The 22,348-nt window shown below is 41.1% G+C and overlaps 1 protein-coding gene across 2 annotated transcripts; it reads right to left on the reverse strand.

Annotated features, from left to right (window-relative positions):
* Nucleotides 1–29: 29 nt before the first annotated feature.
* On the reverse strand, nucleotides 30–22,284 carry RPA1 (replication protein A1). Of its 2 annotated transcripts, XM_080357346.1 has the most exons (17): nucleotides 22,188–22,284; nucleotides 21,949–21,996; nucleotides 21,652–21,730; nucleotides 21,012–21,120; nucleotides 20,100–20,188; nucleotides 15,570–15,656; nucleotides 14,270–14,402; nucleotides 13,260–13,362; nucleotides 12,083–12,151; nucleotides 11,739–11,931; nucleotides 10,513–10,652; nucleotides 8,711–8,859; nucleotides 7,288–7,420; nucleotides 6,076–6,252; nucleotides 4,672–4,779; nucleotides 1,358–1,444; nucleotides 30–1,055 (listed from the first exon to the last, which is right to left on the reverse strand). In XM_080357346.1, exons 1-17 carry the CDS (start codon nucleotides 22,218–22,220, stop codon nucleotides 948–950), a joined length of 1,845 nt encoding a protein of 614 aa, XP_080213472.1. In that variant the 5' UTR covers nucleotides 22,221–22,284; the 3' UTR covers nucleotides 30–947. The 2 variants fall into 2 exon arrangements, with proteins under 2 accessions (XP_080213472.1, XP_080213473.1); XM_080357347.1 differs by lacking the exon at nucleotides 6,076–6,252.
* Between the last annotated feature and the right edge of the window lie 64 nt (nucleotides 22,285–22,348).

Here is a 22,348-nt window from a genome sequence, read left to right on the forward strand (position 1 = left end):
GGTGTTCAAAGAAAGCAAAATTCACTACACAGGAATTAAACAGTGTTTATTGAAACAGATCTGCCCTCAATCCTTCACTTAAAGAAATGTTTCTGATTAACATCATCACAAATAAAACTAAAGAAACTGACCATATGAACATACAAACTATGTATAGGCAGGAAAAAGTGTGCTGAAATAAGTGAAAAACTCATAGTATTAATTGAAGAGAAAACTAAAGCAATGCTTTGTAGTTGCCTACATTTCCCTGGGGAATGGAGAGTCAATGCTTATCTGCCTTCCTCAGAAGAGACAATTTTGATTAATATCAGACCCATCTGACTCAGTCTATTAAACCCTGAAGGAAGGATATTCTTCAGATATAAGAGATATGTCTTTGATTAATAATTCTACCATATTGCCATTCCAAGCATTAACAACTGCATGGCACCTGTGGAAAAAGAAAGCCTTTGAATTCTATGGAAAGGAACTAACTTGCCCTAATAGACCCGTTCTCCTCCGTCCAGACCTGAAAGCTGCACGACACTCTTCCTCCTGCCCTCTGCTGAACAAGTCAAAGTGTCACGGTTGTCACTTTCTTGCAAAGAGGACACGATAGTTATATAATTCAGCTTTACATACAGTAAGAAAGCAAAGTTACTTCAGACATTCTACTTCAGACATGTCTAAAGATCCTGGCAATCTGTCTAGAGATTCCTCTTTAGTGCTGTCACAGCTTAATAGACCTCAGCAGTCTACGATATTGCACCCATTACAGTGCACTCTCATCTACCAGGGGCATATTTTCAGAGAAAGGCATTAAATCACTTAGCCCACTACGCTGGACTACCATGCACGGTGTAAGTAATGCCAAAGTGTCACACACAGGGTGGGGAAAAAGTCGGTGTAATATCCTCTATTGAGCTCTTCCTGGAAGTTCCAGCTTCAATTGGTCAGCAGTAGCCACCTCACCCCAGCTGAGCGTTTCTCCTGATGCTCGCGATCAACCTCTTGCTGTATTCTCTGTAGTTCACAGGTTTGACGTCAACCGCCGTAGCCTTAATACGAGATTCATCCTGTGAAAGAGGAACGTGGTGTGTAAAAGAACGCTCAGGACTCTGGGCGTTTGGTTCTGACCCCCTTCTGCCCCAGTAACTTATTGCTCTTGGTTTCAGGGTGAGCTGGGAGAGCAAACCTGACTCGAGAGAGCAGTGTTGGTGACAGTGGATCCCTCCTTCAGTGCTCAAGAATCACGGTATTTATGTGAGCGAGTATCTTTGAAAACTTCTCCCCACAAACAGAATAGAAGGAAGCCAGCTCCTATGGAGACAGGTCAAACTACAGAAGCCACGTTATTTGGATTTTTGGGGATACTTACATTGTAAGTCTCCAGTTTTACTCGGATCCTGAACTCGTACGTGTTGAAGTTTGCGTTTTGGAACACTTCTTCAAACGCCTGCTCATTCTGCGAGAAGGACAAAGACAGATATGAGCTGCAGACACTCCAGGACTCCAGTAGTCCCACGAACTTTCTGACCAGCTCATCTTCCGCTGATGTTGGCAAAACTACGGAACTAACTGGATCATGTAACTGGCTGAGTCTTCCATCAAATTTTAGATGCCAAAACCAAGTTTTAAAGAAAAGGCTTAGTTCAAGGGGAAAAATTCTCAGCTACCTTAACAAAATATTGTACAGTTGCACCAAATCTGCAATGAAACGTAGAGAATGAAGACACTATAAATCTGCATGAGATGCTCTCATGCTGCGTATCTGGCTAATTCTGATGTTCTGCTATGATCACAAACACTGACAGCTAACTATTTCCCTCTTAATTATTTTATTAGGCATTGTTTCTCTGCTTATCCATCAATACTGCATGTATCTTTCACATCCTGACATAGACCTATTTAGGAGGGGTGTTCTATAAAAAAGTGGATGCATGTTTTGAAGATGCTTTTATAACCATTAGAAGACTCTGTCATATTTATAACATAAGCTGCTTCTAATTACCATATGAACACTGAACAGCATCATCATTTATAACAGACAATTTGTCAAAACAGCAGAGCAGAAGCAGACAAGTTGGGGAGACTGTGGAGAAAGTTTATGTGAGTAAAAAATAGTTGTAAAAACCCTCACTGACATTCCACAAAAATCCTGTGGCCCCACGATGATACAGGCAAGTAATTATTAATATTAACACATTTATCTACCAGATGCACATGACTTGATCAGTCACTCCAGCAGCAGACAGAGCATCTGATCTGGAATTGAACCCACCCCAGTTTCACTCCTATTCCAAGTGTTACATCTGCTGTTTTTCAGTGTGCGCAGCACTATTTTACACCACACAGCGCTTCTCCTAAGGTTTAGAAAAGCACAATAAATGAAGGTGAACAGGAGTAGCGAGTTTCACAGACTGCAAAATTTAGGCATATCCTTCCTGAATATTAAAACCCTTTCTTCTGACCATCGTATGGATTAGAGGATAAGAAAACTCACTTAATAAAGCATTTGGCTTCTGTTTCCAGCTCTGCCACAAACTACGCTAACCGTAAGTGAGTGGAAAATGCTGTTTGCATACCAGTCGCTGCTACCCTACATTACCTCCTTCGGTAACAAGCACGGCGGGGAAGTAGATGAAAAACCGTGCCTGCATATCTATGCTTAGTGTGGCCACTGGCTGTACGTGGTCTCCATACGTACTGCGAGCAGTGGAAAGATTCCCACCAACTTCCCAGGACACTGCACCAGGTCTTCAGAGAAACAACACCACGAAAAGCTTATTGAAAAATGCATCAAGTACCATTTTTACAGGCTCATAAAAGTGTCAAATCAAAACCAATTTCTCCTGGAACACAAAGCATTCCCGCTCAAGGGCTCATTCCATATTATGTTCTATTTTCTACCCTCAGCCATTTCCATTAGGCAGCTCTTCAAAAGACATTACATGTTTGTACTGTTCCATAGGATCTGCTGTCTCTGCTTCCCCACCTGGTTCTCTTCAGCATTATAAGTGACTAAGAAATGTTGTTTGAACTCTACCAGAGACTAGGTATGACCAAAGTAAGAAAATATGGACGAGTTAAGAATGTTCGAAAATAGAAGTGTAAAAGCACAAGCACATCTAATTGGAATGAGCTGGCAATACATTTTCCTGCAGAAAAAAGCTGTCCAGCCTCCAGCGTACCACAAAAACTCCTTGCACCCCAGAAGCACAAGCTTTGCACCCCTTATCTTAGAGAGCTGAAATGCAGGAAATCTCCAAAAATCGTTCTTGTATGCAAGTTACAGGAAAATAAGCCCTGTTTTGCAGTAGATAAAGTCTACAACAGTGTCTCAGGACAACCAGGTTTGACAGTCCCGACTGCTTCACTTTCCTCCTGCAGCCACACAACCGGTTAAGCAACAACCGGTGTCTCTGCAGAGCCCCGGTATCAACCTGCTGCAGCCTGGGAGAGCGGCAACGCTCACATGCAATGCAAGAACTTAGTATGCTTTCCACATAACCATCAAACAAAACAAACCAAAAGCACATAGATTTTATACAGTAGACAACTAAAATCAGGAAAATATGATTTGGGCTGGAAGGAAGGAAAAGGCAGCAGAGAAGCACATAGTGACAAAGGGAGGAAAATACTGTCTGTCAGTGTTGAATGGCTTATAACCTTAAAAACTGTTCTAATCTGTCAAAGAAAGATCACTTAAGCATCTCTGCCAATGACCTGTTTTACAAGTCATGGGTTTTGTGTGACCCACAAAGTTTCTGATGATATTTAGTGGGGAAAAAGAGCCTTCAGAAGTGGGCTAACAAACATTACTTCAAAAAGCTTCCTGCCTACTTACAAAGATATATACAAAGCGTTCTGGAACTTTTTGGTTTTGTAAACAAATTGTTGGAACACAGGAGGGATAATGTTTTTAGCATTCATGGCTAAAACAGGGTTTTTTTGCAGATTCTTCCAATCTAGGTACAACGATTAAACAGTCTGCTCCTTTCTTTTGGAGTCAACACGTGTTAAAGCCTCTAAAGGCTGTGGAACTATCGACAAGTCACCAGCTGTCTCTGGAGGTCCAGGTGACAAAGACAGGCTGATCTCCAGCTCTGAACAGCCAAAAGAGCGCAGAGGTAGAGACAGACTGACTGTGGGAGCAAACTATGGGGGAAACCATGCAAATTTCTGTTCTCCGGGCAGATGGCCCGTGGAAAATAATCCTGAGGAGAGTAAACAAGTGTCTGCCAAGAACTTCAGACTGGGGAGAAGCAACGATTGGTGAACTTGTGGAAGATACTGAAATCCAACAGCTGGAGAACAACCTTTGGCTGCCAGGCCCCTGAGCTGGCCCGTCACCCAGAGAATGGGCAAGAGCAAATTCTTGCCAAATGAAGCAAAATAGACTTTATTTCATACGGCACTTCTGTATTTGTTTTAATCACCCTGTTAATTTCCACAGCAACCACACGAACACGACCCACTGCCTCTCATGCTCCCGCATGGATCAGTACTGGTGTTCCACACTTATCTCATGTCTTTCTCCAAGGTGCCTTCAAAGTCAACATTACAAGAATATTCCCTTACCAGGCACAGCAAGAAAAGCAAGACATTTGAGGGCAGCCCAACAACAAGGTGTGTGAAACACAGCTCAACTTCTAGACGTTTACTAAAAAGACAATAAGTTAATGGACTGACCTTTTCCTTCAGTTCTCCCAGGAAAGCTGCGTTTTGCCCAAGAATGAATTCTGCTGTGTCTTGAAAACAAGTCACCCACTGATACTCTAGACAGTCTGCAATGGTCACCTAAACAAAACAAAACAACAGCAAAAAAGCAAATATAAGTCATTTTATCCAGTTGCCTATTCCTGCAGGAAGACAGCACAAAAGAAAGACTTCACAGCTAAAGAGTTTTAAATTTCCAGTAACTATCACAGCCCTGTGCACCATACGTACTTTCTATCACCAAGGGTAGAAGGCAGTGTTTTACTATCATTTTTTTTTAAGCTCCATAGAATGTCACAGTAACTCAAAGCAAGTGAATATTGACAGTGCACTGTGTCACAGGAAAAGGCCAGCGAGCTCACAGTGGTGCACACTGATGGATATCCAGCTCTGTTCCGCTGTCACTGATGAGCTGTGAGCAAGAACAGGTAGCCCAGAGAAACAACCACCAATGGGGACACCAGCAAAACTGCCATCTGTGTTTATTTTGTACATACCTGAGCACTTGAGCATAAACACATGTAATATCATGTTATGAGGAAACTATCAACACATTCAAGGACAAGACAGAGCAGTAAAAAATCAAGTACTAGCCTCGCATGCATTTCCTGGCTGCTTTGACAATTAGGAATGGGAAAATAAGAGACACATTATTCTGAAGGCCACGATTGCACCCTCAGCATCCCCTTTATATTCTACGAGAATGATTCTGCTGTGTAAAGTCGTTTGTGCGTTCCTAGAAGTTGTCTGCTAGAGATTATTCGGGAGCAGTTTGTGTTTGAGTGAGACTGCAGGGATAGTTCCCTCTTCTCTGCATGCCCACCTGGCACAGCATTTCAAAGCAGATACAGCTCCAACATATCGTAAAACAGAAGAAGGTTCGACGCTTACGGTGTAAGCGGGCATCACAATAATAATCCTCAGACAACTTTCTGAAGCAGGCTCCATTAAAGCATGAGACAGAACAATACCTACCAAAAAAAATGTACTAAATATAGGTAGCAGCTGTAAAAGTGCAATTACTGCTCTCCAGAAATGCCATTTTACTTCAGTTTATCTTCACTACTGAAGAGGCGTAGGCCATCTGTACCCTGCACCGCATAGTACACTTGGAAACCAGAATCAACTGAGCTAGCAGCAACTTTTTGGCAAAGGGTAAAGCTTTTAATTGGAGCACTAGGAAAACAAACTGCTAATCAGCTCAATGAAACATCCCTCACTCAGGTACAGCACACAAGCCATTTAAATACCCTCAAATCCACAGGCACCGCAGATAGACAAACAACACCCTGACACTCACTGCTCTGGAAAGATTCCGGTTTGGCCTGACCAAGGAAAACAGTCAGAGACTCGCTCCCCTCTAATCAGTTTACTTACGAGAAGCATCATGCGGTACTTGAAGTTGGGGAACTCACGATCGCACTTTTCACAACGGTACAGTCCATTTTGTTGGTCTATCACTTTCTTATTGCAATCCTGAGAGGGACATGCCTGGTACATACAGTTCTCTTTGCGCAGATGTACGACTGTGCCCACACAGCTAAAATAATCCGCCTAGGAGAGTGAGTGTGCAACATTAGCCTCAAAATACTCAATGTTTTCCAATTCTGAATTAACTACAAAGCAAGGCACCCATACTTGGATATTTAGGATTAGAAAGCTTAACAGCTATGGATTATTGGGAAACTGTAAATCAACCCCTCTGTTGCAATCATTTTCAGGTTTCCATTATGTTAAATAAAGCCCCTACAGCAAGATTATTTTGTGTTTCCATTGCAGGAAACTCCAATTGCTAGGTTTTCTTTAGATAAAGCATATTTGCTTCTCCATTGTGCCTGTTCAAATCTCTACTTTTCCACAGGATTAAGATTTTGCACTTTGCTATGCTTCTTTTTGGAGCCAATACAAAACCCAGAAAGCCTACTGTGTAGTATTACAGATAAGCATTTGATTAAACTATAGCCTACAGAACAAAATACCCACTCACCATACTAAAATAATCATTCTAATGGTTTAAGACCACGGTCAAGTCTTTCAGCAGATAAACAGAGGTTGCTTAAGAAACGTGCAAAAAAAATAAATCTCACAGAAAAATAAGTGAATTACAGGTAAAGCTTTTTCCTTAGATAGAAGTTGTTGCATGTCCCAATTGGTTTAGCGTTTAAGTTTGAAAACAAACCAACCAGCCCCAAACATTAAAAATAAGTCAAGAAGCAGTGTAAGCCTAGCGAGGTTACTGGATGGAGACCTGCGCTTTATCCCCAGCTTTTCTATTGACTAAGTGTGCACCTCAAAACCCACCTCCTCCTAATGTCCCTGTTTCTCCTACAACACTTTGTAGTGTTTAAATAAACATCTTTGGGGTAAACTCCCCTTCTGCCCCATTTATACAAGGCTTAGAACCCTCTTGCAAGCACAGTATCATGCTGCAACATCAGCAATAAGCTTGACTATTTAATAACAAGTTCTAACAGAATAAGCACAAGCTCAACAACTGGACTACTTCAATAAGCGGAAGACCTGCAGAAAGTCCAGCTTTTTCATTTTCTCCCCAACGCACAAGGTTTCTACCCTGTGGCCACGCTTTACCTTATCTCCTTGGCCCAAGTTCTCAGCTTTGGCTTCAAACAAAGTCTTCCAATTGGTGTTGACCCCAGCCGCCGGCCCGCCCCTCACATCAGAGATGGAGGTACATTCCAGAAGCTGCCCCTCCGAGTCAAACCTGGAACCACAAAGACCCATTTCTATTTTTGGACAGCAGACCACACAGACTTATCAAAACATTTAGTTTCGTGTACTTAATACATTAGGGATTTTTTTATCAATGATTGCAAAGGAAACAATTACAGTAATTTGTGTATACTGCAAACAAAAATAGCATTTCAGACTAAGTTAATAGTCCGACTTAATTAGCACAGTATTTTATAAAGCCACAAAAGGAGGACAGCTTTGTTCTATATAACTGCAATTTGTTTGCCAGCTAGTGGTCAAACCACGCACTGCATGCTTCTTAAAGGCAGTCAGATAACAAGATTTAAGGGCATCAAGATATTTCCATAATTAAAATTAAATTACATGGTCCCATTATCTTCGCAGCAGCTTCGAAAGAAAAAGCAAATAGCAGTGAACAGATTATACTTCCTCTGTTGGAAGAAGAAAGCACTGCTTTTCAGCAAAAGGTTGTACTGTCAACCCATTGTGGTGCTTTTTGTGATTTGAGAAACACGCCAACGAGACTCAAAAACTGAACTTAATTGAAGTGTGACAGTAATAGCTTAAGACCCACAATCAATTTTATCTTCAACAGCACTCTGAGCTGTGCTTCTCCCATACTTCAATGACAAATGGAGAATGCCATTATATTTTATCCATATTTGGGGGATTTAACTAGAACCTGAAAGCCCAGGATTCACAGATCTGATGCGGTTGGCACTTAACCCCATTCGTACATAGGCCACATCTCACCATATTAGTTACAGCAAACAATTTAGGAACTAGCAAGAGTAGAAGCCATGAACCACCAAGAAATCACTTTGTTTTCCTGACAACAATAAAATAATTATTTTGCTATCTGAAAAATATCTGATAAGGAACAGACACTGGAAGAAGTCAACATGGTTTCTCCAGTCCCTACTAACAGAGTCTGTATCACATTCCACACAATGGAAAAAGCCTCTGAAAAAAATACTGTTCTCTCAGAAAATGCCTCAGAAAGTGGAGCTGGTCAAGTCTGATTTCATGCTGCCTTCCAAGCCTTTGGGTCAGCACACACTACTCCTATTTCAATTTTGCAAGGCCCGTCATGGATTTATATGTTTTTGAACTGAACAGCTTAAAAAGCGCAGCCTTCCAGGCCCTAGTGCTTTCAAGGAAGAGAACTTCCTATAAGCCGGGAACCCATAGCCTTTGCTACCTTTCTTCAGAGCTATACAGACCGCTCATGTACAGAGAAACAGAACAAAACAAACACTCTGCATCAGGCTGGAATAAATCAACACAAACACACTCATACCATCCTCGGAGCTTAAAAGCCTCTGGGCTATCAGGGTTGACGATAACTGTACTCGAGGACAGGACAGACAGGCTCCTACCGCCGAAGTCAGAGACTCTGGCTCCTTTGATGGCTATCACAGGTTGTCTAGAACCATCAAACTGTTCAGCCTACATGTGTGAAAAAAACAGAACACATTAGTAGCACGCTACAGTACAGGTAGTGAACTTGCGGTCATAATTCAGAGATCATGACAAGAGACCAAATCTGAATCAAACTGTGTTACCGTATCTAGAAGGTAAGGTTTTAAACAATATCACTAGGAGTTTGAGAAAAGGCAGCTAACAATTAAACTGGTAATCCTAGCACCCCGTTTCCCGGGGAACCAGAGAATCCTTAAGTCACACCAGGGGTTTGGTAAAAAAGGATTGGTGCCCTCCATTAGGAATTTTACACAAGGGTTTTAGAAAGGGAGATGGGTCATGGGAATGGAGGTTTCTCCAAACAGGAGAAATTATTTGGTTAGATTAGACTCTTCAGGAGATGAAATAACTCACACGGCTTGACTGAGCCGATCATGTCTATTCTGCTACAACTTAAAACGCAGAAGTGTATGTATGCTGACCAAACACTTCTTCTCGACTTCCCATTTTCTGTTTTTAATCTCATAAAGCTGCTTTAATGCTGCTCAATTGCCATCAGTTTGTTATCTGAGTAAAGCCTGACACTAACAGAACCTCTTGGCATGAGCGAGGTTTTGAAAGCTATAGATTTTCTGGACCCCACATCACTTAGCAAGCAAGGGGAGCATCACGTGCTTCAAGATTACAAATGAGCTGGAGTTGACAGTAGCATTCCCTGTGTCCATGAGACGTAAAACCAACACAAAACGTACCCCAGCAGTTAAAGCAACGACTGAGAAAGGAGTTACAGATTCAATCCCTAACTGTGCCAGCTGAAAATCATAATAAGTCACTTCCCCTCAATACTTGTTGTATCTACTCCACAAGCAAGCAAGCAGATTTGACTTTGTAAAACGCAGACCCTGATCTCTGAGGGCAGAACTTTGCCAGGGACTGATCACCAGTAGCCTCTCCTGGAACAACCCGGTTGAATCTCAAAACTTTGTGATGGTGAACTTCAGTTTATTTCATTTATATCAGCAGATGGTTAATGGTGTTTAGGTACCTACGATATCAGTGCACTTGATCATTTAGCCATAAAGCATCACTGTCAAGCTGGCGGGATCCCTTCCATTTTATAGAGTGGAACATAAAATCCTAAGTATCTACAACACTGCTGGAAAACAAAGTAGCTTGTTAAAAGGATAAAGAAGCAGTTTACTGCAACTACTCAACCTTTAGATACCAAGGCTCTGATGCTTTAAACTCCTAGTCTGAGATACAGCCTCTCAACCCTTTGGTTAAGCAGCAATTTATGCAGGGTAACATGTATCCCACCCTACACATAAAATTCATCTGAAATGAGACAGCCATAGCCATCGGGCTGCTCCATAATCAAACTGCAACTCATATCCCTCTCCTAAACCAGAAATCTGTTATCTTCAGTCTCTGAGCTTGAGACATAATGTCTGCAGTTGTTCAGAACACATTAGTCAGATCATGTCAGCAGTTTGTCAGAGAAAGGTTAAGAACATCACACCTGAATGAAACCAGACAGTCTTTCATCTTCTCTCTGCCCCGATCGTCAAACACCCAGGACTCTGTCGCGGTGCTGTGCCCATCTCAGATGACAACAGTGCACACATTTCCTCACCCTACGCAAAGGAACCTTTGCTTAAGAACAGGTAAGAGGGCACATACCTCATTTCCCCACAGCGTAGCTGTCACCAGTTTCCCTGATGTATCCATCAGATGCACGTTCCTCTTTGATACCTCCCTATTGTTCGCTTTCACTATAATTTTAGTGACATCTTCATAGCTCTTGCAAATTCCAATTACATCTGAGAAACAGTTACAATTTAGAGTTACTCAAGGGTCACAATTGGGGAATACAAGATCACAAGAGAAGAATTCAATCCTGGCGTCAGATTTCTACCTTGTATGCAGGCTTCCTATTCAAATCAAATCTGATATGGAAATTAGCGTATTATGGTAGGAATGCTCCACTACAGACCTCTTCAGTGCTTTAATTTTGTTGACGAATTCATTAAGATATTCATGAATGCAAGCCTCACTACATTAGTGAGATCAAGGCATTGTGCTATCTTTCCTCATAATATTCTGTCAAAGGACTTTAGTCCTGATCCTGTAACACATACTTGTGCTGTTTAAGCCCAAGTCTCTGATGCGAGGGGTTCAAAGTGACTGTAACATACAGAAGCAGCTCACTAGCGCCTTCTCTGTAGCCCCGCAACCATCAGCTGCAACTTCAACAAGTCCGCATGTTTGGGCAGAAAGAGCAAATACAATCCACTTTGCACTCCCTAAAAATATACCATTTTTAATATGACAGATCTACCTTTAAAATTCCCAGCTGAATGCCTCTGAATCACGGGCATCTTGTGCCTGTGAAACCTGAGAACCCTCGCCCCCACCCAAGCCTCTGATTTTTCCGGAGTACTCTGTCCAACAAATTACAGAAAAACAAACCCTCAATACTTCACAAAGCAAGCCAAAACAGTCATGCAGCTTGGACTTGAATACAACAAATTATGCCAAAATCACTACAGAGATAATTAGATAGCAAAAGAAAGCAAGACTACGGAAGGTATGAAACACACACGTGCTGAGCAAGGACATTTTTTCTTTCAGCCCTTTCCTGTGGAAAACAATGATCATAGTACAATAAACAAGTATCATTTATCATCTTTAGTTTGAAGAAAAATCATATATTGTTAGCAGAACAGGGCAAAGACATCTTAACAGGAGAACTGCCCAAGGTATTTTTAATGGCAACCATCACTAGACAACCTCATTTAAGAGATCACTACACTCGAAGCATTGTATGCTCACTGCCACCCGGTATTCAGGACACAAAAGGAAAAGTTCAAAGCTTTAGAGCTTGCCATTTTAGTACTTAGACTGACCAACAATTGAGTCTTTGGGTGTGTTCTCCAAGTCAGAGATGGACACGAAGTCAAACTGAACAGATGGAAGATGCTGAGCATCATCACAGGGCACAACTGAAGTCTCACTAGTGAATGTAATCTCATAGTCATTCTTAACAGCTGTATATTGCTTGTTAGCGCTCTTCAAAGTGCCTTTGGAAAAATAATATACCTACAGGAGAAAGCAATGAAACAGAGGATATTATCAGAAGCCAGGCAGAGAAAATAGATTGTGTTCACCTTTAAAAATCCTTGCTTTAAAAATCCTTGAAGTTCCTCTTCTCTAGCTCATGTCAATCTATGAAAGCACAATGCTACCCTACCTTGTTCAATTCGATGAGAGGAAAGAACTTGTCTGCTTGATCATTGAATGCGGTAGCTCTAATCTCGCCCTGCAGGAAAATAGGAGAGCTGGTCAGGACTGAAATTCGACATGAGAAAAATTACAAAGAAATCTTTGCAATGTTAAGTGGCATCAGTTCTACAGGCACGGCGCAGGCTGCCAGCCGAGCTCCAGGCACGCGAGAAACAAACATGCTCCTCATGTTTGCATTACAGCTAGAACAACATATTCTACACCTGACCATCAAATCTCATATTCAAGTCTCCTTAATGTATCTAGAGCTTCAGAATGAAACACACATGAACTACATATATATACCTCTGAGAAGGTACTCATAAAACTGGCATTAATTGCCATTACGTGTTAAAAGAAACCAAACACCTCAGATCACACAGCTCCACAAGTTAGCGCAGTATATTGTGATATCCTCCATTCATGCCAAGCCTTTAAGGAAGAATTAATAACAATTGTAAACTCACTAGATATAAATATTGTGGTTTTTCTAAAAAAATGGAATACAGACAGTACGCAGAGAAAACAAATGGCTGATGACAAGATGTTACATTATTAACCTCACGTTTTATACTAAACATAATCTAGCAGAATCTTGTTTGTTTTCACGACAGAAGAACGTAATTTGATAAGAGGTTTGACAAACTGCAAGTTTAGTTAGATTAACCAGATCCCGTTCCCCAAACAAACCACAGATGAAATTTTCTAGTGTTATAATAATTTGTACTCCGATTTCCTCAAGAAAATGAAAGCTTATAACTTGCAGGCAACGTTCCTCTCACTGCTTGTTATCTGATGTGTATCTAAGCAAGGATGAGATCTCATCCTCAATCTACAGGAAACCACCACAAACAGAAGTATTAGGTTGTCGGTTTTCATAAACAACTGTATTTTGAAGCAGCAAAAATTTAGTCACACGCTATAGACTTTGATGAAACACAATCAGTAATGCCATATATTTAAGACTTTGTTCTGGATAAAAACAAGGTCGTTGATGCTCAGCTTAATGAATACAGGAATACAAGCTTCAATCGTAATAAAATAAAACATTTCCTATAATACACTTTATTTCCTCTATTCTGTCTTTATGAAGGGTTCAGCAGCATCTGGCATACATTATCTTTTTCTCTACATATGACACTTACGCTTTCATCGACTAGCTCTATAGAAAAGAGCTTTCCTTCGCCACGGGAGTTGCTCCACGTGCGGATCTGGCCTTTTTGGGTAACACGAGCACAAATGGTCCACCTGAAATTGTGCAAGAAAACAGTGTTCTGTGTCTTTTTTGTTGTTGTTTAAGGAAGAGACTGAATTGACAAACCTTTGGAACTGGAACATCACTATTTAGAAGCCAGAATCTTTCCACTGCACTCCAGCAACTCTACCTGCTTTTCTGCTGCTTTCTGTTTTAACGGCCTAGACCACTAAAGTTGTAGAGAAAGCAGCAAGAAAGCCAACCATAAAGCATCTGGTATGATAACAGTAGCAGAACAACCCTTCTGCATAAAAGCAGGCCTCAAATCTACCCTTGTAGGGCACATTTCTCATACAGCAGTTTGTCTGTTCTGAAAAAAAACGCTAGAACTCAAGAGCTCAATTATAGGATTCGCATTTAACTTGGGTAATCAAATCAGTTTGCATAACTTAAAAATGTCATTCACAAAATAATTACATCCTCATGCTTTTCAAGAGAACAGTAGCCGAAGTGAATAGCTTAGTGAGCTGTTTTGTCATTAAGTTACCAAAGAGAAGGTTGCTTTAGGAAAAAAAAGAGAAGTCAATTGATGTTCAACTAAAATATTAAAAACCTATCAAGCTCGGCAGGGTAACATCACCAAGACAATGTAAAGGCAAATCTCAGACTGCTGATGAAATAAAAGAAATGTTAAAACCCTACACCCCAAAACCACAAACAAGAAACAAACCAATCCCTGTACAGCTGGTTTCTGTGGAGGCTTTTTTTCTTCTTTTTACTTTTGGGGGTGGGTGGTTTTGTTGTTATTGCTGCCTTTGTTTGTTTGAAGTTAACCAATAAACTCAAAAGAATTCAAAGAATGGTTTGACAGGGATTCATACATGAGAGGAAGCAAAAAGAAGCTATTGTTCCTTCACTCCTGTGACACTGAGCAACACCTGGCAAAGCACAATAACTCACTTGGACTGGTAGGGGTTCAAGCTGGCGATTGGCACCACTTTGGCATGCGATCCCCCTGGTGTCTTCAACAAATTGGGAGCGCTGGCTTTACCAAACTGGTTTGAGGGAGCGTGGTACTTCGGAGCAGCAGGACCTTTCAAAAACCGCAAGAAAGCATAAAGAATTTCAGCCTCGGAGACAAAAGATGAGTGAAAACCAATTCATAGTGCAAAGTCAGGCAGAACTTCACGCTATGGGGTGGAGGCAAAGTCACGCTTAACACCGGGCTGGCACTTTGAGCTCCGTTCACTGAGCTGTGTGGGCACAACAGAACAGCTGAAAGTTCGTTGAATCGCTTCTGCTCTCAGTTACAAGTATTTTCGAGGCTGCAAACTGCTGCAGAAGAGACACTCTCAGACCTTTAGAGCACTTAAACTGGAAGTGGAGATGTGTCCAGAGTCAATCACTTAAGCACAGTCTAAGTGGGAAACAACTAGTTAGCAGTAAATTCTCTAAAGTACAGCACATCAAGCTTTAAATCTACACTATTTGGTGGAACAAGGAAGGAATGGTACCCCACAATCAAATAATTTCCTGACATAAAGCAATACCACTAATTCTAAACTGAATCTAGTCAATGTATAAGTATAGAAGTCTTATGATCAGCCTCAAGCACAGGAAGGAAGAGCTTGTTTCCTGCTGCAGTAAGCAGGTGTAAAAATTCTACTATTTCAAAATACTTCTTAAACTCAGGGGTGAAGAATACAGACTGGTTAAAGCAGTACCAAGAGCTGGGACGGACAACTTCTTTGCTTCAAAAACAGTCTACAGGCTGACATTTAAGTTGACAGACTTTTTCAGTATCTCACTATTGAAAGTCTTGATCCAAAAAGTGTATTTATGGATGTATCATCAAATAATTTCAGCCCTGTACCACCTAAACTTTTTGGCCTGCATAGCTCAACATTGGTGATACACCTGTTGGCCAGCTCCAAACCTACCTGGGTGTCCACAGAGCACTGTTGCAAGAATGCAAAAACGCATCAGACTAGATGTTCAGTTTATGCTGCTTCGTGGTAGTTGTTTCCTATTTTTTCCCTTGGGGAAGAGGAAGGAAGTAGATTTTTTTCCCCCCTTTTTAAAAATTTATTATTAAATCCAAGTGTAGTCTCTTGAGAGAATTTGCCTTGCCAAGCTATGGGTTAGTCTTTAATAGAGTGTTTCCTGTGCAACACCATTAAAGAAGGGATCGGTTTTAAATTTAAGCTGTAAGTTTGCACTGCACAAAAGGAAACCAGTTCCTGGCCAGGGTTACACTTACCTGCTACTGACATATTGCCATTTTGTTGTTGTGGTTTGCTGGGTGCTGGGTTTGCTGCTGGAGCTGAAGAACGTTGCTGCCCTTGCCCTGGTAATCAAATGGAAAGAGACCACATAGTACAGTAGGGAGCACAGTAATTAAAACTATCCCTAATCCTTTCTAGGAAATAACATTTGCATGAAAAAATAATTGAAAACATGGAGAACACAAGCTAATATTCAGGTGTTATAAGACACAGCAGTAGCAAGCTATCTGTTGAACAATATTGCCACGGAGGAATGTCAGTTATATCTCTTTCCTCAAGCAACTGCTTTCTACTTGGAAAGAATTCAGGGTTGACGGTTATTTAAAAGGACAGCACTGAAGCAATCTTGACAACGTCTCACTTTTTAAAGACTTCTATTGCTCTGACAGGTAGTTTCTGCTGCTACCCAGAGAATTCCCTCTTAAAATCCAGAAAGGGTCAAAAATCACACCAGGTAAAGTCAAACCTGAAATAATTACAAGACAAAGAAAACACCTGCTATATTTTATTTCCAAAATATGAAGATATTTAATGTGGAGGTGATGGAGTCATCCTTTCGGCATTCACCAGAGTCCCTCTTGGGACACAGCAGTACACTGCACAGGGAGCAAAGTGATGCTGTAGTAAGTACATATCATGCATTTTTTTTTAGATTCCAGGACTTTTCTTTGCCTTATATTGATGATAAATTACAAGAGAAAGAGGAGAGTGACCTATCTAGAGAAATAGTATATTTGAAGACTAATCTACAGTTCAAAAATTTGAATTCCTTTTACAGAATAATTGTCCTGTCATGTTTTGCCTCCAGATGAGAAAACATCAAATGTTTTCATCTTTTTGGATGCAACGAATTTCTTAAGTCACTGGTTTGCAGGAAGTCCTAGACCTCAGTAGGCAAAGCCCCCTGATTTGGGGGGTGAATAAGAAGACAGCCAGAGAAAGCAGAAAAGAATGTCAGATCAAGCCCATAAGCATCACTGGGAACAAAAGCAGAGAATCCCAGAACAGAATGCCACGGAAATAAGGTAAAGAAGTAGAAGCAACACAAGGAGACCCTGATACAGCATCACCTGATGCCGTGGAGCCTACAGAGGTAACCCCCTGGTTATTTTTAATCCCAAACAAGGTCCTTGGACGAAACCCAATGTGCTCCTCTAACTTGCCGCAGTAGAGTCACAGCGGTGAACCGGTGGCAGCGATCTCCCTAGCAACAGCGTGACGTCAAACAGCAACGTGTATTTGCTGCAGACTCCGCTAGATGGAGAAGCCAGAATTCCACCCTCGCTGCTCAGAGGACCCAGTCGGGGTCAGTGCTCAACACCCCAAATTCATTTAGTGTAAGAGGAGAAGGAAACAAACGAACAAACAAAACACATTAAGAGAAAAATACGTCCGGACAGGGAGCAAATATTCAAAAATAACAGGAATATGCATATGCAACAGCAAGTGACTTCTTTGCTACTTTTGTTCTAAATGTTTTTTCCCTAGGATTTCTTAATTAAAAAACCCCCCACCAAAAAACAAACAAAAGACTGTCATGTACATTAGAACACTTATGCATTATTAAACACAAAATCATGTCTTAATGGTTGCCTATCCAGAGCCTGGTGTTTCTCACCAGATTAAGAATATATTAACGTGTTAATATTATTATGCGTGTGTTCAAATAGAGAAGCAGCAGAAATATCTCTCCAATTTTCTCACTTGTAGAGCCTAGGGACTCCTAAACCAGGATTTTGGTGGTTGGTGGCCTACAGATCACTTCGGGTGCTCAGCAAACTGACTCCTCTGCCTGGTTTTCATGGTTAATTTTTATTAGCAGAAGCTGAAAAAACACTTGAAACCCCTGATCACATTTCTGCTCTATTTACTGGCTTAGTCAAACCCAAGACCCTTGGCCAAAGCTGCCCACACAGCCAACTCTTTCCAAAAGGGAAAAAGAAAATGCACTTGGAAAGAACACATGGGGATGGGAAGGGCAAGAATAAACAGTTCAAGTGAATGTACAAGCATACAAACATTTCAGCGTTTAAAGATTAATGACAGAAGTTAAGCGTAAGTAGCAAGTAATTGTCATAGTAAGGAGAAAGTCCAGCATCATAGTAATTTGAATGAGATTAATGGCAGTAATAACATTATCATCTAGTTTTCTACCAAGGACTAAACTGCTCAGTCTTAATTTTCAATACTATTATGAAACGCTGCCTGAAAAGTTTTTATGACGTGTACTAAGAAGATTGTGTCTCCAGCTTCCTTGTTAGGCAGATTAACCACCTACTGCTCAAGCATAAAGTGGCCAAAAGCCAGATCCTCACTCCCAGGGTCCTACTGTGGTATTACAGTCTAGGAAATTCATTAATCCCAGGTCTAACGATTTGAGATCCATATTTCATATAGGACCAAAAGTGGGGCTAAACATTCTGTTTAAGATACCTGCACTTGTTTTCCATGAAAACTGCAAAGGGCTCTTAAGATATTCATTCTGCATTAGCTGAGCATTCCTCAGAAATATAAATTCTCAATATATACAAAAACTTTAAAGAATCTGCAACTTGAAATACGCCTCTGTCATTTTATCAAGGCCTTTGTGACAAATCAGACAGAGCAGAAGGGCTGGGTTAAGCACACCTAATCTGAACTATCACCGCCTTCTGTAACTGAAACTGTATTTAATATCAAACAAAAAGGTATGAAGTCTGCAGAATAACATCAGGGTTAAAATGAAATACGCATCACTTCAAATTCAAGATCTCTTAACTATCTAGTGCAAGACCACACTTACTATGATCACAGTCCAGTAACATTTTTAAAGACATTTAGGTTTGAAAACTTCATCGCCGAGTGCTTTTGTAAGCCCAAATAAAGCACACAGCTTTGATCAAACTCACGGTAATTTTACCAATATTTAGACTCTTAAAGGTATATTTTCAGCTCAGTTCTGCAAGATATCACATTTGCAGTTGTTTCTAAGCAACAATATGATAAATGAAAACCACTCTAGTTCACAAGCTCTTGTATCACACAAGCAAGGGAAACAGGAGAAAGACACAAACCAGTCTGCTCAGTAGCTATTCTGAAAATCTCGGTCTCTACAGCAACTGTGGGATTAAATCATAAAATCTGAGATGTCAACACATTTTTTAAACAGCAATTAGCTACGTAACTATCAAAGGAACAAAAGATTCTTTAGGCTCATTTAACAGACACCCCTCTAATTCCCTAGGAAAAAGACAAGTTAATGAAGAAAGATGTCTGTCTTCGGAACAAATTCTAATTTCTACTTTGATTAGTAAAGCAGATTTTTAACCAGAATGGCAGTGTACCTACCACCACTGTTGGGCTAAAATATCCTACAGAAAAGTGTTGCCACTAATGTGTGGTCACTTTGTAATAAAAATATAACAATTCACTTCCACCAGGAAAAGAAAGAATTCTTCAAGATGAGCTATTTACTATTACATTTCAGCCATTATCTGTATATACATCAAAGACGAAGCTACTCAAATAATTTCTGTGAGTGCTTATGATCCTCTCTTTTTTAAAGATCAGAACACACTTTTGAACATACCTCAGGAGGAAAAAAATTTATTAATTCAAAAAATGTTTGCCTGAGAAGTGCAAACTCAGTACATGACAATGAAGAAGAGTTATTTATCCAACATAACAAAAAAGAAAGATTTACAGCAGGTCACATTAAGGTCCACCCAGCACACCGTGGTTTTTCAGATGACAGGGCAGGAACAGGTGCTGAGGAAAGTCTGCTTGCTGGTTGTGTTTTCAAACCAGCCTCTCATCTATGCACTTTGCGCAATGTGAGTTTTAGTGCTTCCTGAACCTGACATTCATGCAGAGGATGTATTGTTACGTTTAACAGCCTCTAATGGATTTTTCTTTCACATCTAATTGCTTTCTGAACCTGTGCCAATTTTTGGCACCTACCTCAACAAGTTCCATAATTCAGCTCTGCGCTCTTTGGGGGTGCAGTACAGCCTTTGTTTTAAAACCACTACCTGACAATATGAGAACTAAAGAGCATCAAATGAATGTAGGAAAGAGAGAGATATTAATCATTCTTTATTCATCCCCTCCATGCCATCTTATGGTTTTGTAGATCATTATTACATCTTCCTCCTGCTGTTTTCTCTCCAGACAGAAGTAGTACTGATCTATTTGGTTACTCGTTATGAAGAGACATAGAATAGCTTCCGTATACTTACTGGAAATCTAGATAGAGACCACTAACATATAGTAAAAATCTGTCAATGTTATCACAAGGTATAGATACTTCCCAATACCATGTAGAAACTGAAGCTTAAGCCATGGTGTAGAGTTTACTATACGTGAACAAAAGCAGTTTTGGTTTACGCAAATAGAAAGGATTTTCAAGCTCTGGACATCACTGATCAGGTCTGACTGCTTCTTTTTAAGTGAAAGAACAGCCAGCTGAAAGGTCATCCAAACAGAGAGTTTGCTCAGAAAGGTATTTGTTTAGAGGGGACACTCACCTTCATTGTACGGCACTGGATTGCCAATATTCCCACCAACCTGATCAGCAGTTTTCAGAACATTTAAATCCATCAGTATAACCACTCTCCTACAAACACAGAACAGAACAGACAGCAGTAATGACTTGCACTTCCTCTGCAAGTCTATCAGACTCTGAATATCCTTTGTAGCAGGTAAGAGAACCAACCATTAGGGGCCAATTCTTTGGACAAGGATCTGAAGACAAAAGCTTCCCACTGCCAACTTAACCCTCTCCTGAGGTACAAGTAGGTTTGAAGCTGTATCACATTTCACCAAGGACAGCCCATGGCGGGCTGAATGGGCACACAGGAATGGCTTGAAACAACGCAGTGTTTTAAAAGTAACAAAAGCATGCCAGGTTTACAAGAGATAATACAGTCCCTGCCTCAAAAAAAGTCATATTCCCTCCACAAAAAAAGCTGAATAAAAATATTACAAACCTTCATATTAGTTCATATTCTGCTAAACACATACATGGTTTTTCGATAATCAGCTCACTCAGATCCCGTCTCATTTTGCTGTATCCCACTTTCCTCCTCTCAAATTTTCATAAAAGACCAGATTCCCCAACACTTCAGTAACAAGAAATCATCAGTTTCTTTTCCACATTAACTTAAAATTTGTCAATTTTAATGAAACTTGGTGTATTCCAATAGGCAACCTCCAGTTACTGAATCTCTGTACTATGCATATCTGCACTCATTGCAGTCACGTTCTGTAATTATTGCTGCTATTGCTTGCGCTGTGTGCTTTCCCTCCAGCACCCTAAAGGCTGAGTATTTTAAAATAATCTAAATTAAACACACTTGGCCTCTGCTTAGTCACAAAGAACAGAGCATCCACTAATGCAGCTGCCTTTCTGTAAACCATACTTGTAGAAATATATATACCTTCCATCTTTCAGGCTGTTGACAATGAACCTGTTCACTTGACAAATACAGTGGGCTGCTAAGCGTTCCTGTTCCACAAGAGAGTTCAGCTGTGTCGCCAACATGAACGCTGCAGAAACAGAAGAAAAACCAGTTAAGAATTAACACATTAGCCTTAAATGGGGCTGCCATGGCTGGCTACAGCTTTTCCAGTCAGTGTAGCATTGCATTGGATTTATAACTTGCTCAATTAGTTAGCACATAGAAAAGAGCATAGCCACTAATAAGTCACTAAAACTGTATTCATTCTCAAATTTTGGAGTGCAGCGATAGCTAAAATGATCATGTATCAAAGCAGCCAGAGAAAGATTAAGCTAAATTACTTTAAAAATCACTGTTACAAAAACATGTAGAGGTTTCTGTATTTTCATTACACCCTGTAGTGAATTAATTGCTTAAAGCTCACAAAGAAAATTCCAGAATAGAAGGATTTTGTCCCAGTGTTAAAACGCAGTTTCGCACTGCAGGGTCTGTGGTTTGCCATGTATGCCACATTCTCCTTCAATAATCATTTCATCATTAGCACCTAGACACTTGACCGGAAAATTTAGCGCCGTTAGCATCTCCACACTTCAAACTCACTGCGGGTTGTGATACTTACAGGAAAGGGTGTTAACACCGTCACTCATCAACACTCGGTAACGCGGTGGCCCATTTCCCGTGGCAATAGCCCGCGTATTCTATGGGGAAACAACAGATTATTAGTTCTGTTTTCTTCAGAAACTCTTCAAAAACATAAAGTGACATGGTTAGCAAATGGCCTATCTATCCAGGCTTTTGTTTAAACAAAATTAAGAGTATGTTCTCCGCAGAGGAAGTTTGGCTGCCTTCAGAAAGCCGTACAGGAGCACACACAGCCACTAACGGACTGAGACAAGAGATAACGGAAAATACTCACAATGACTTGCAGCACGGGCTTGGAGACGTTCTCCCCCTGCATTATGGCCTGAAGGAGGAAAAAAAGAGACCCTCAGAAAGGTGCCGGGAATGGCCGTCACCGCTAGACGTGGCCAGGGCCCCCCTGCCCACGGACCCGGCCCAGCTCCGACCCCATCTTCACCGCCGCCCCCCACCCGCCCAAGACCGAGCCCAGACCCGGGCCCCCATCCCGCAGAACGCCCGGACCCGGCCCCTCACCGCGATGGCGCCCTCGCTCAGCTGCACGCTCATGGTGCCGCTTCTCCCGCCGCGCTCCGCCGCTGCCGCCAAATCCTCCCGCCGCCCGGAGCCGTGCCCCTTCCTTCCGGTGCCCCCTGACGTCAGCGCCGCGCGACACTCTACAGCGCTCCTATTGGCTG

Source organism: Nesoenas mayeri (genome assembly GCF_963082525.1).
Source record: "Nesoenas mayeri genome assembly, chromosome: 20".
In the NCBI taxonomy this organism is placed as follows: domain Eukaryota; kingdom Metazoa; phylum Chordata; class Aves; order Columbiformes; family Columbidae; genus Nesoenas; species Nesoenas mayeri.

What these genes read in the sequence shown, in the direction of transcription:
- RPA1 (XM_080357346.1), bottom strand. Translation starts at nt 22,220, where the DNA reads ATGAGCGTGCAGCTGAGCGAGGGCGCCATCGCG. An exon ending in CTCTCATCGAATTGAACAAG is followed by an intron (nt 11,932 to 12,082) that starts GTAGGGTAGCAT and finishes TTTCTCCTGTAG; the next exon opens with GTATATTATTTTTCCAAAGG. An exon ending in ACCCAAAGACTCAATTGTTG is followed by an intron (nt 10,653 to 11,738) that starts GTCAGTCTAAGT and finishes ACTGTTTCTCAG; the next exon opens with ATGTAATTGGAATTTGCAAG.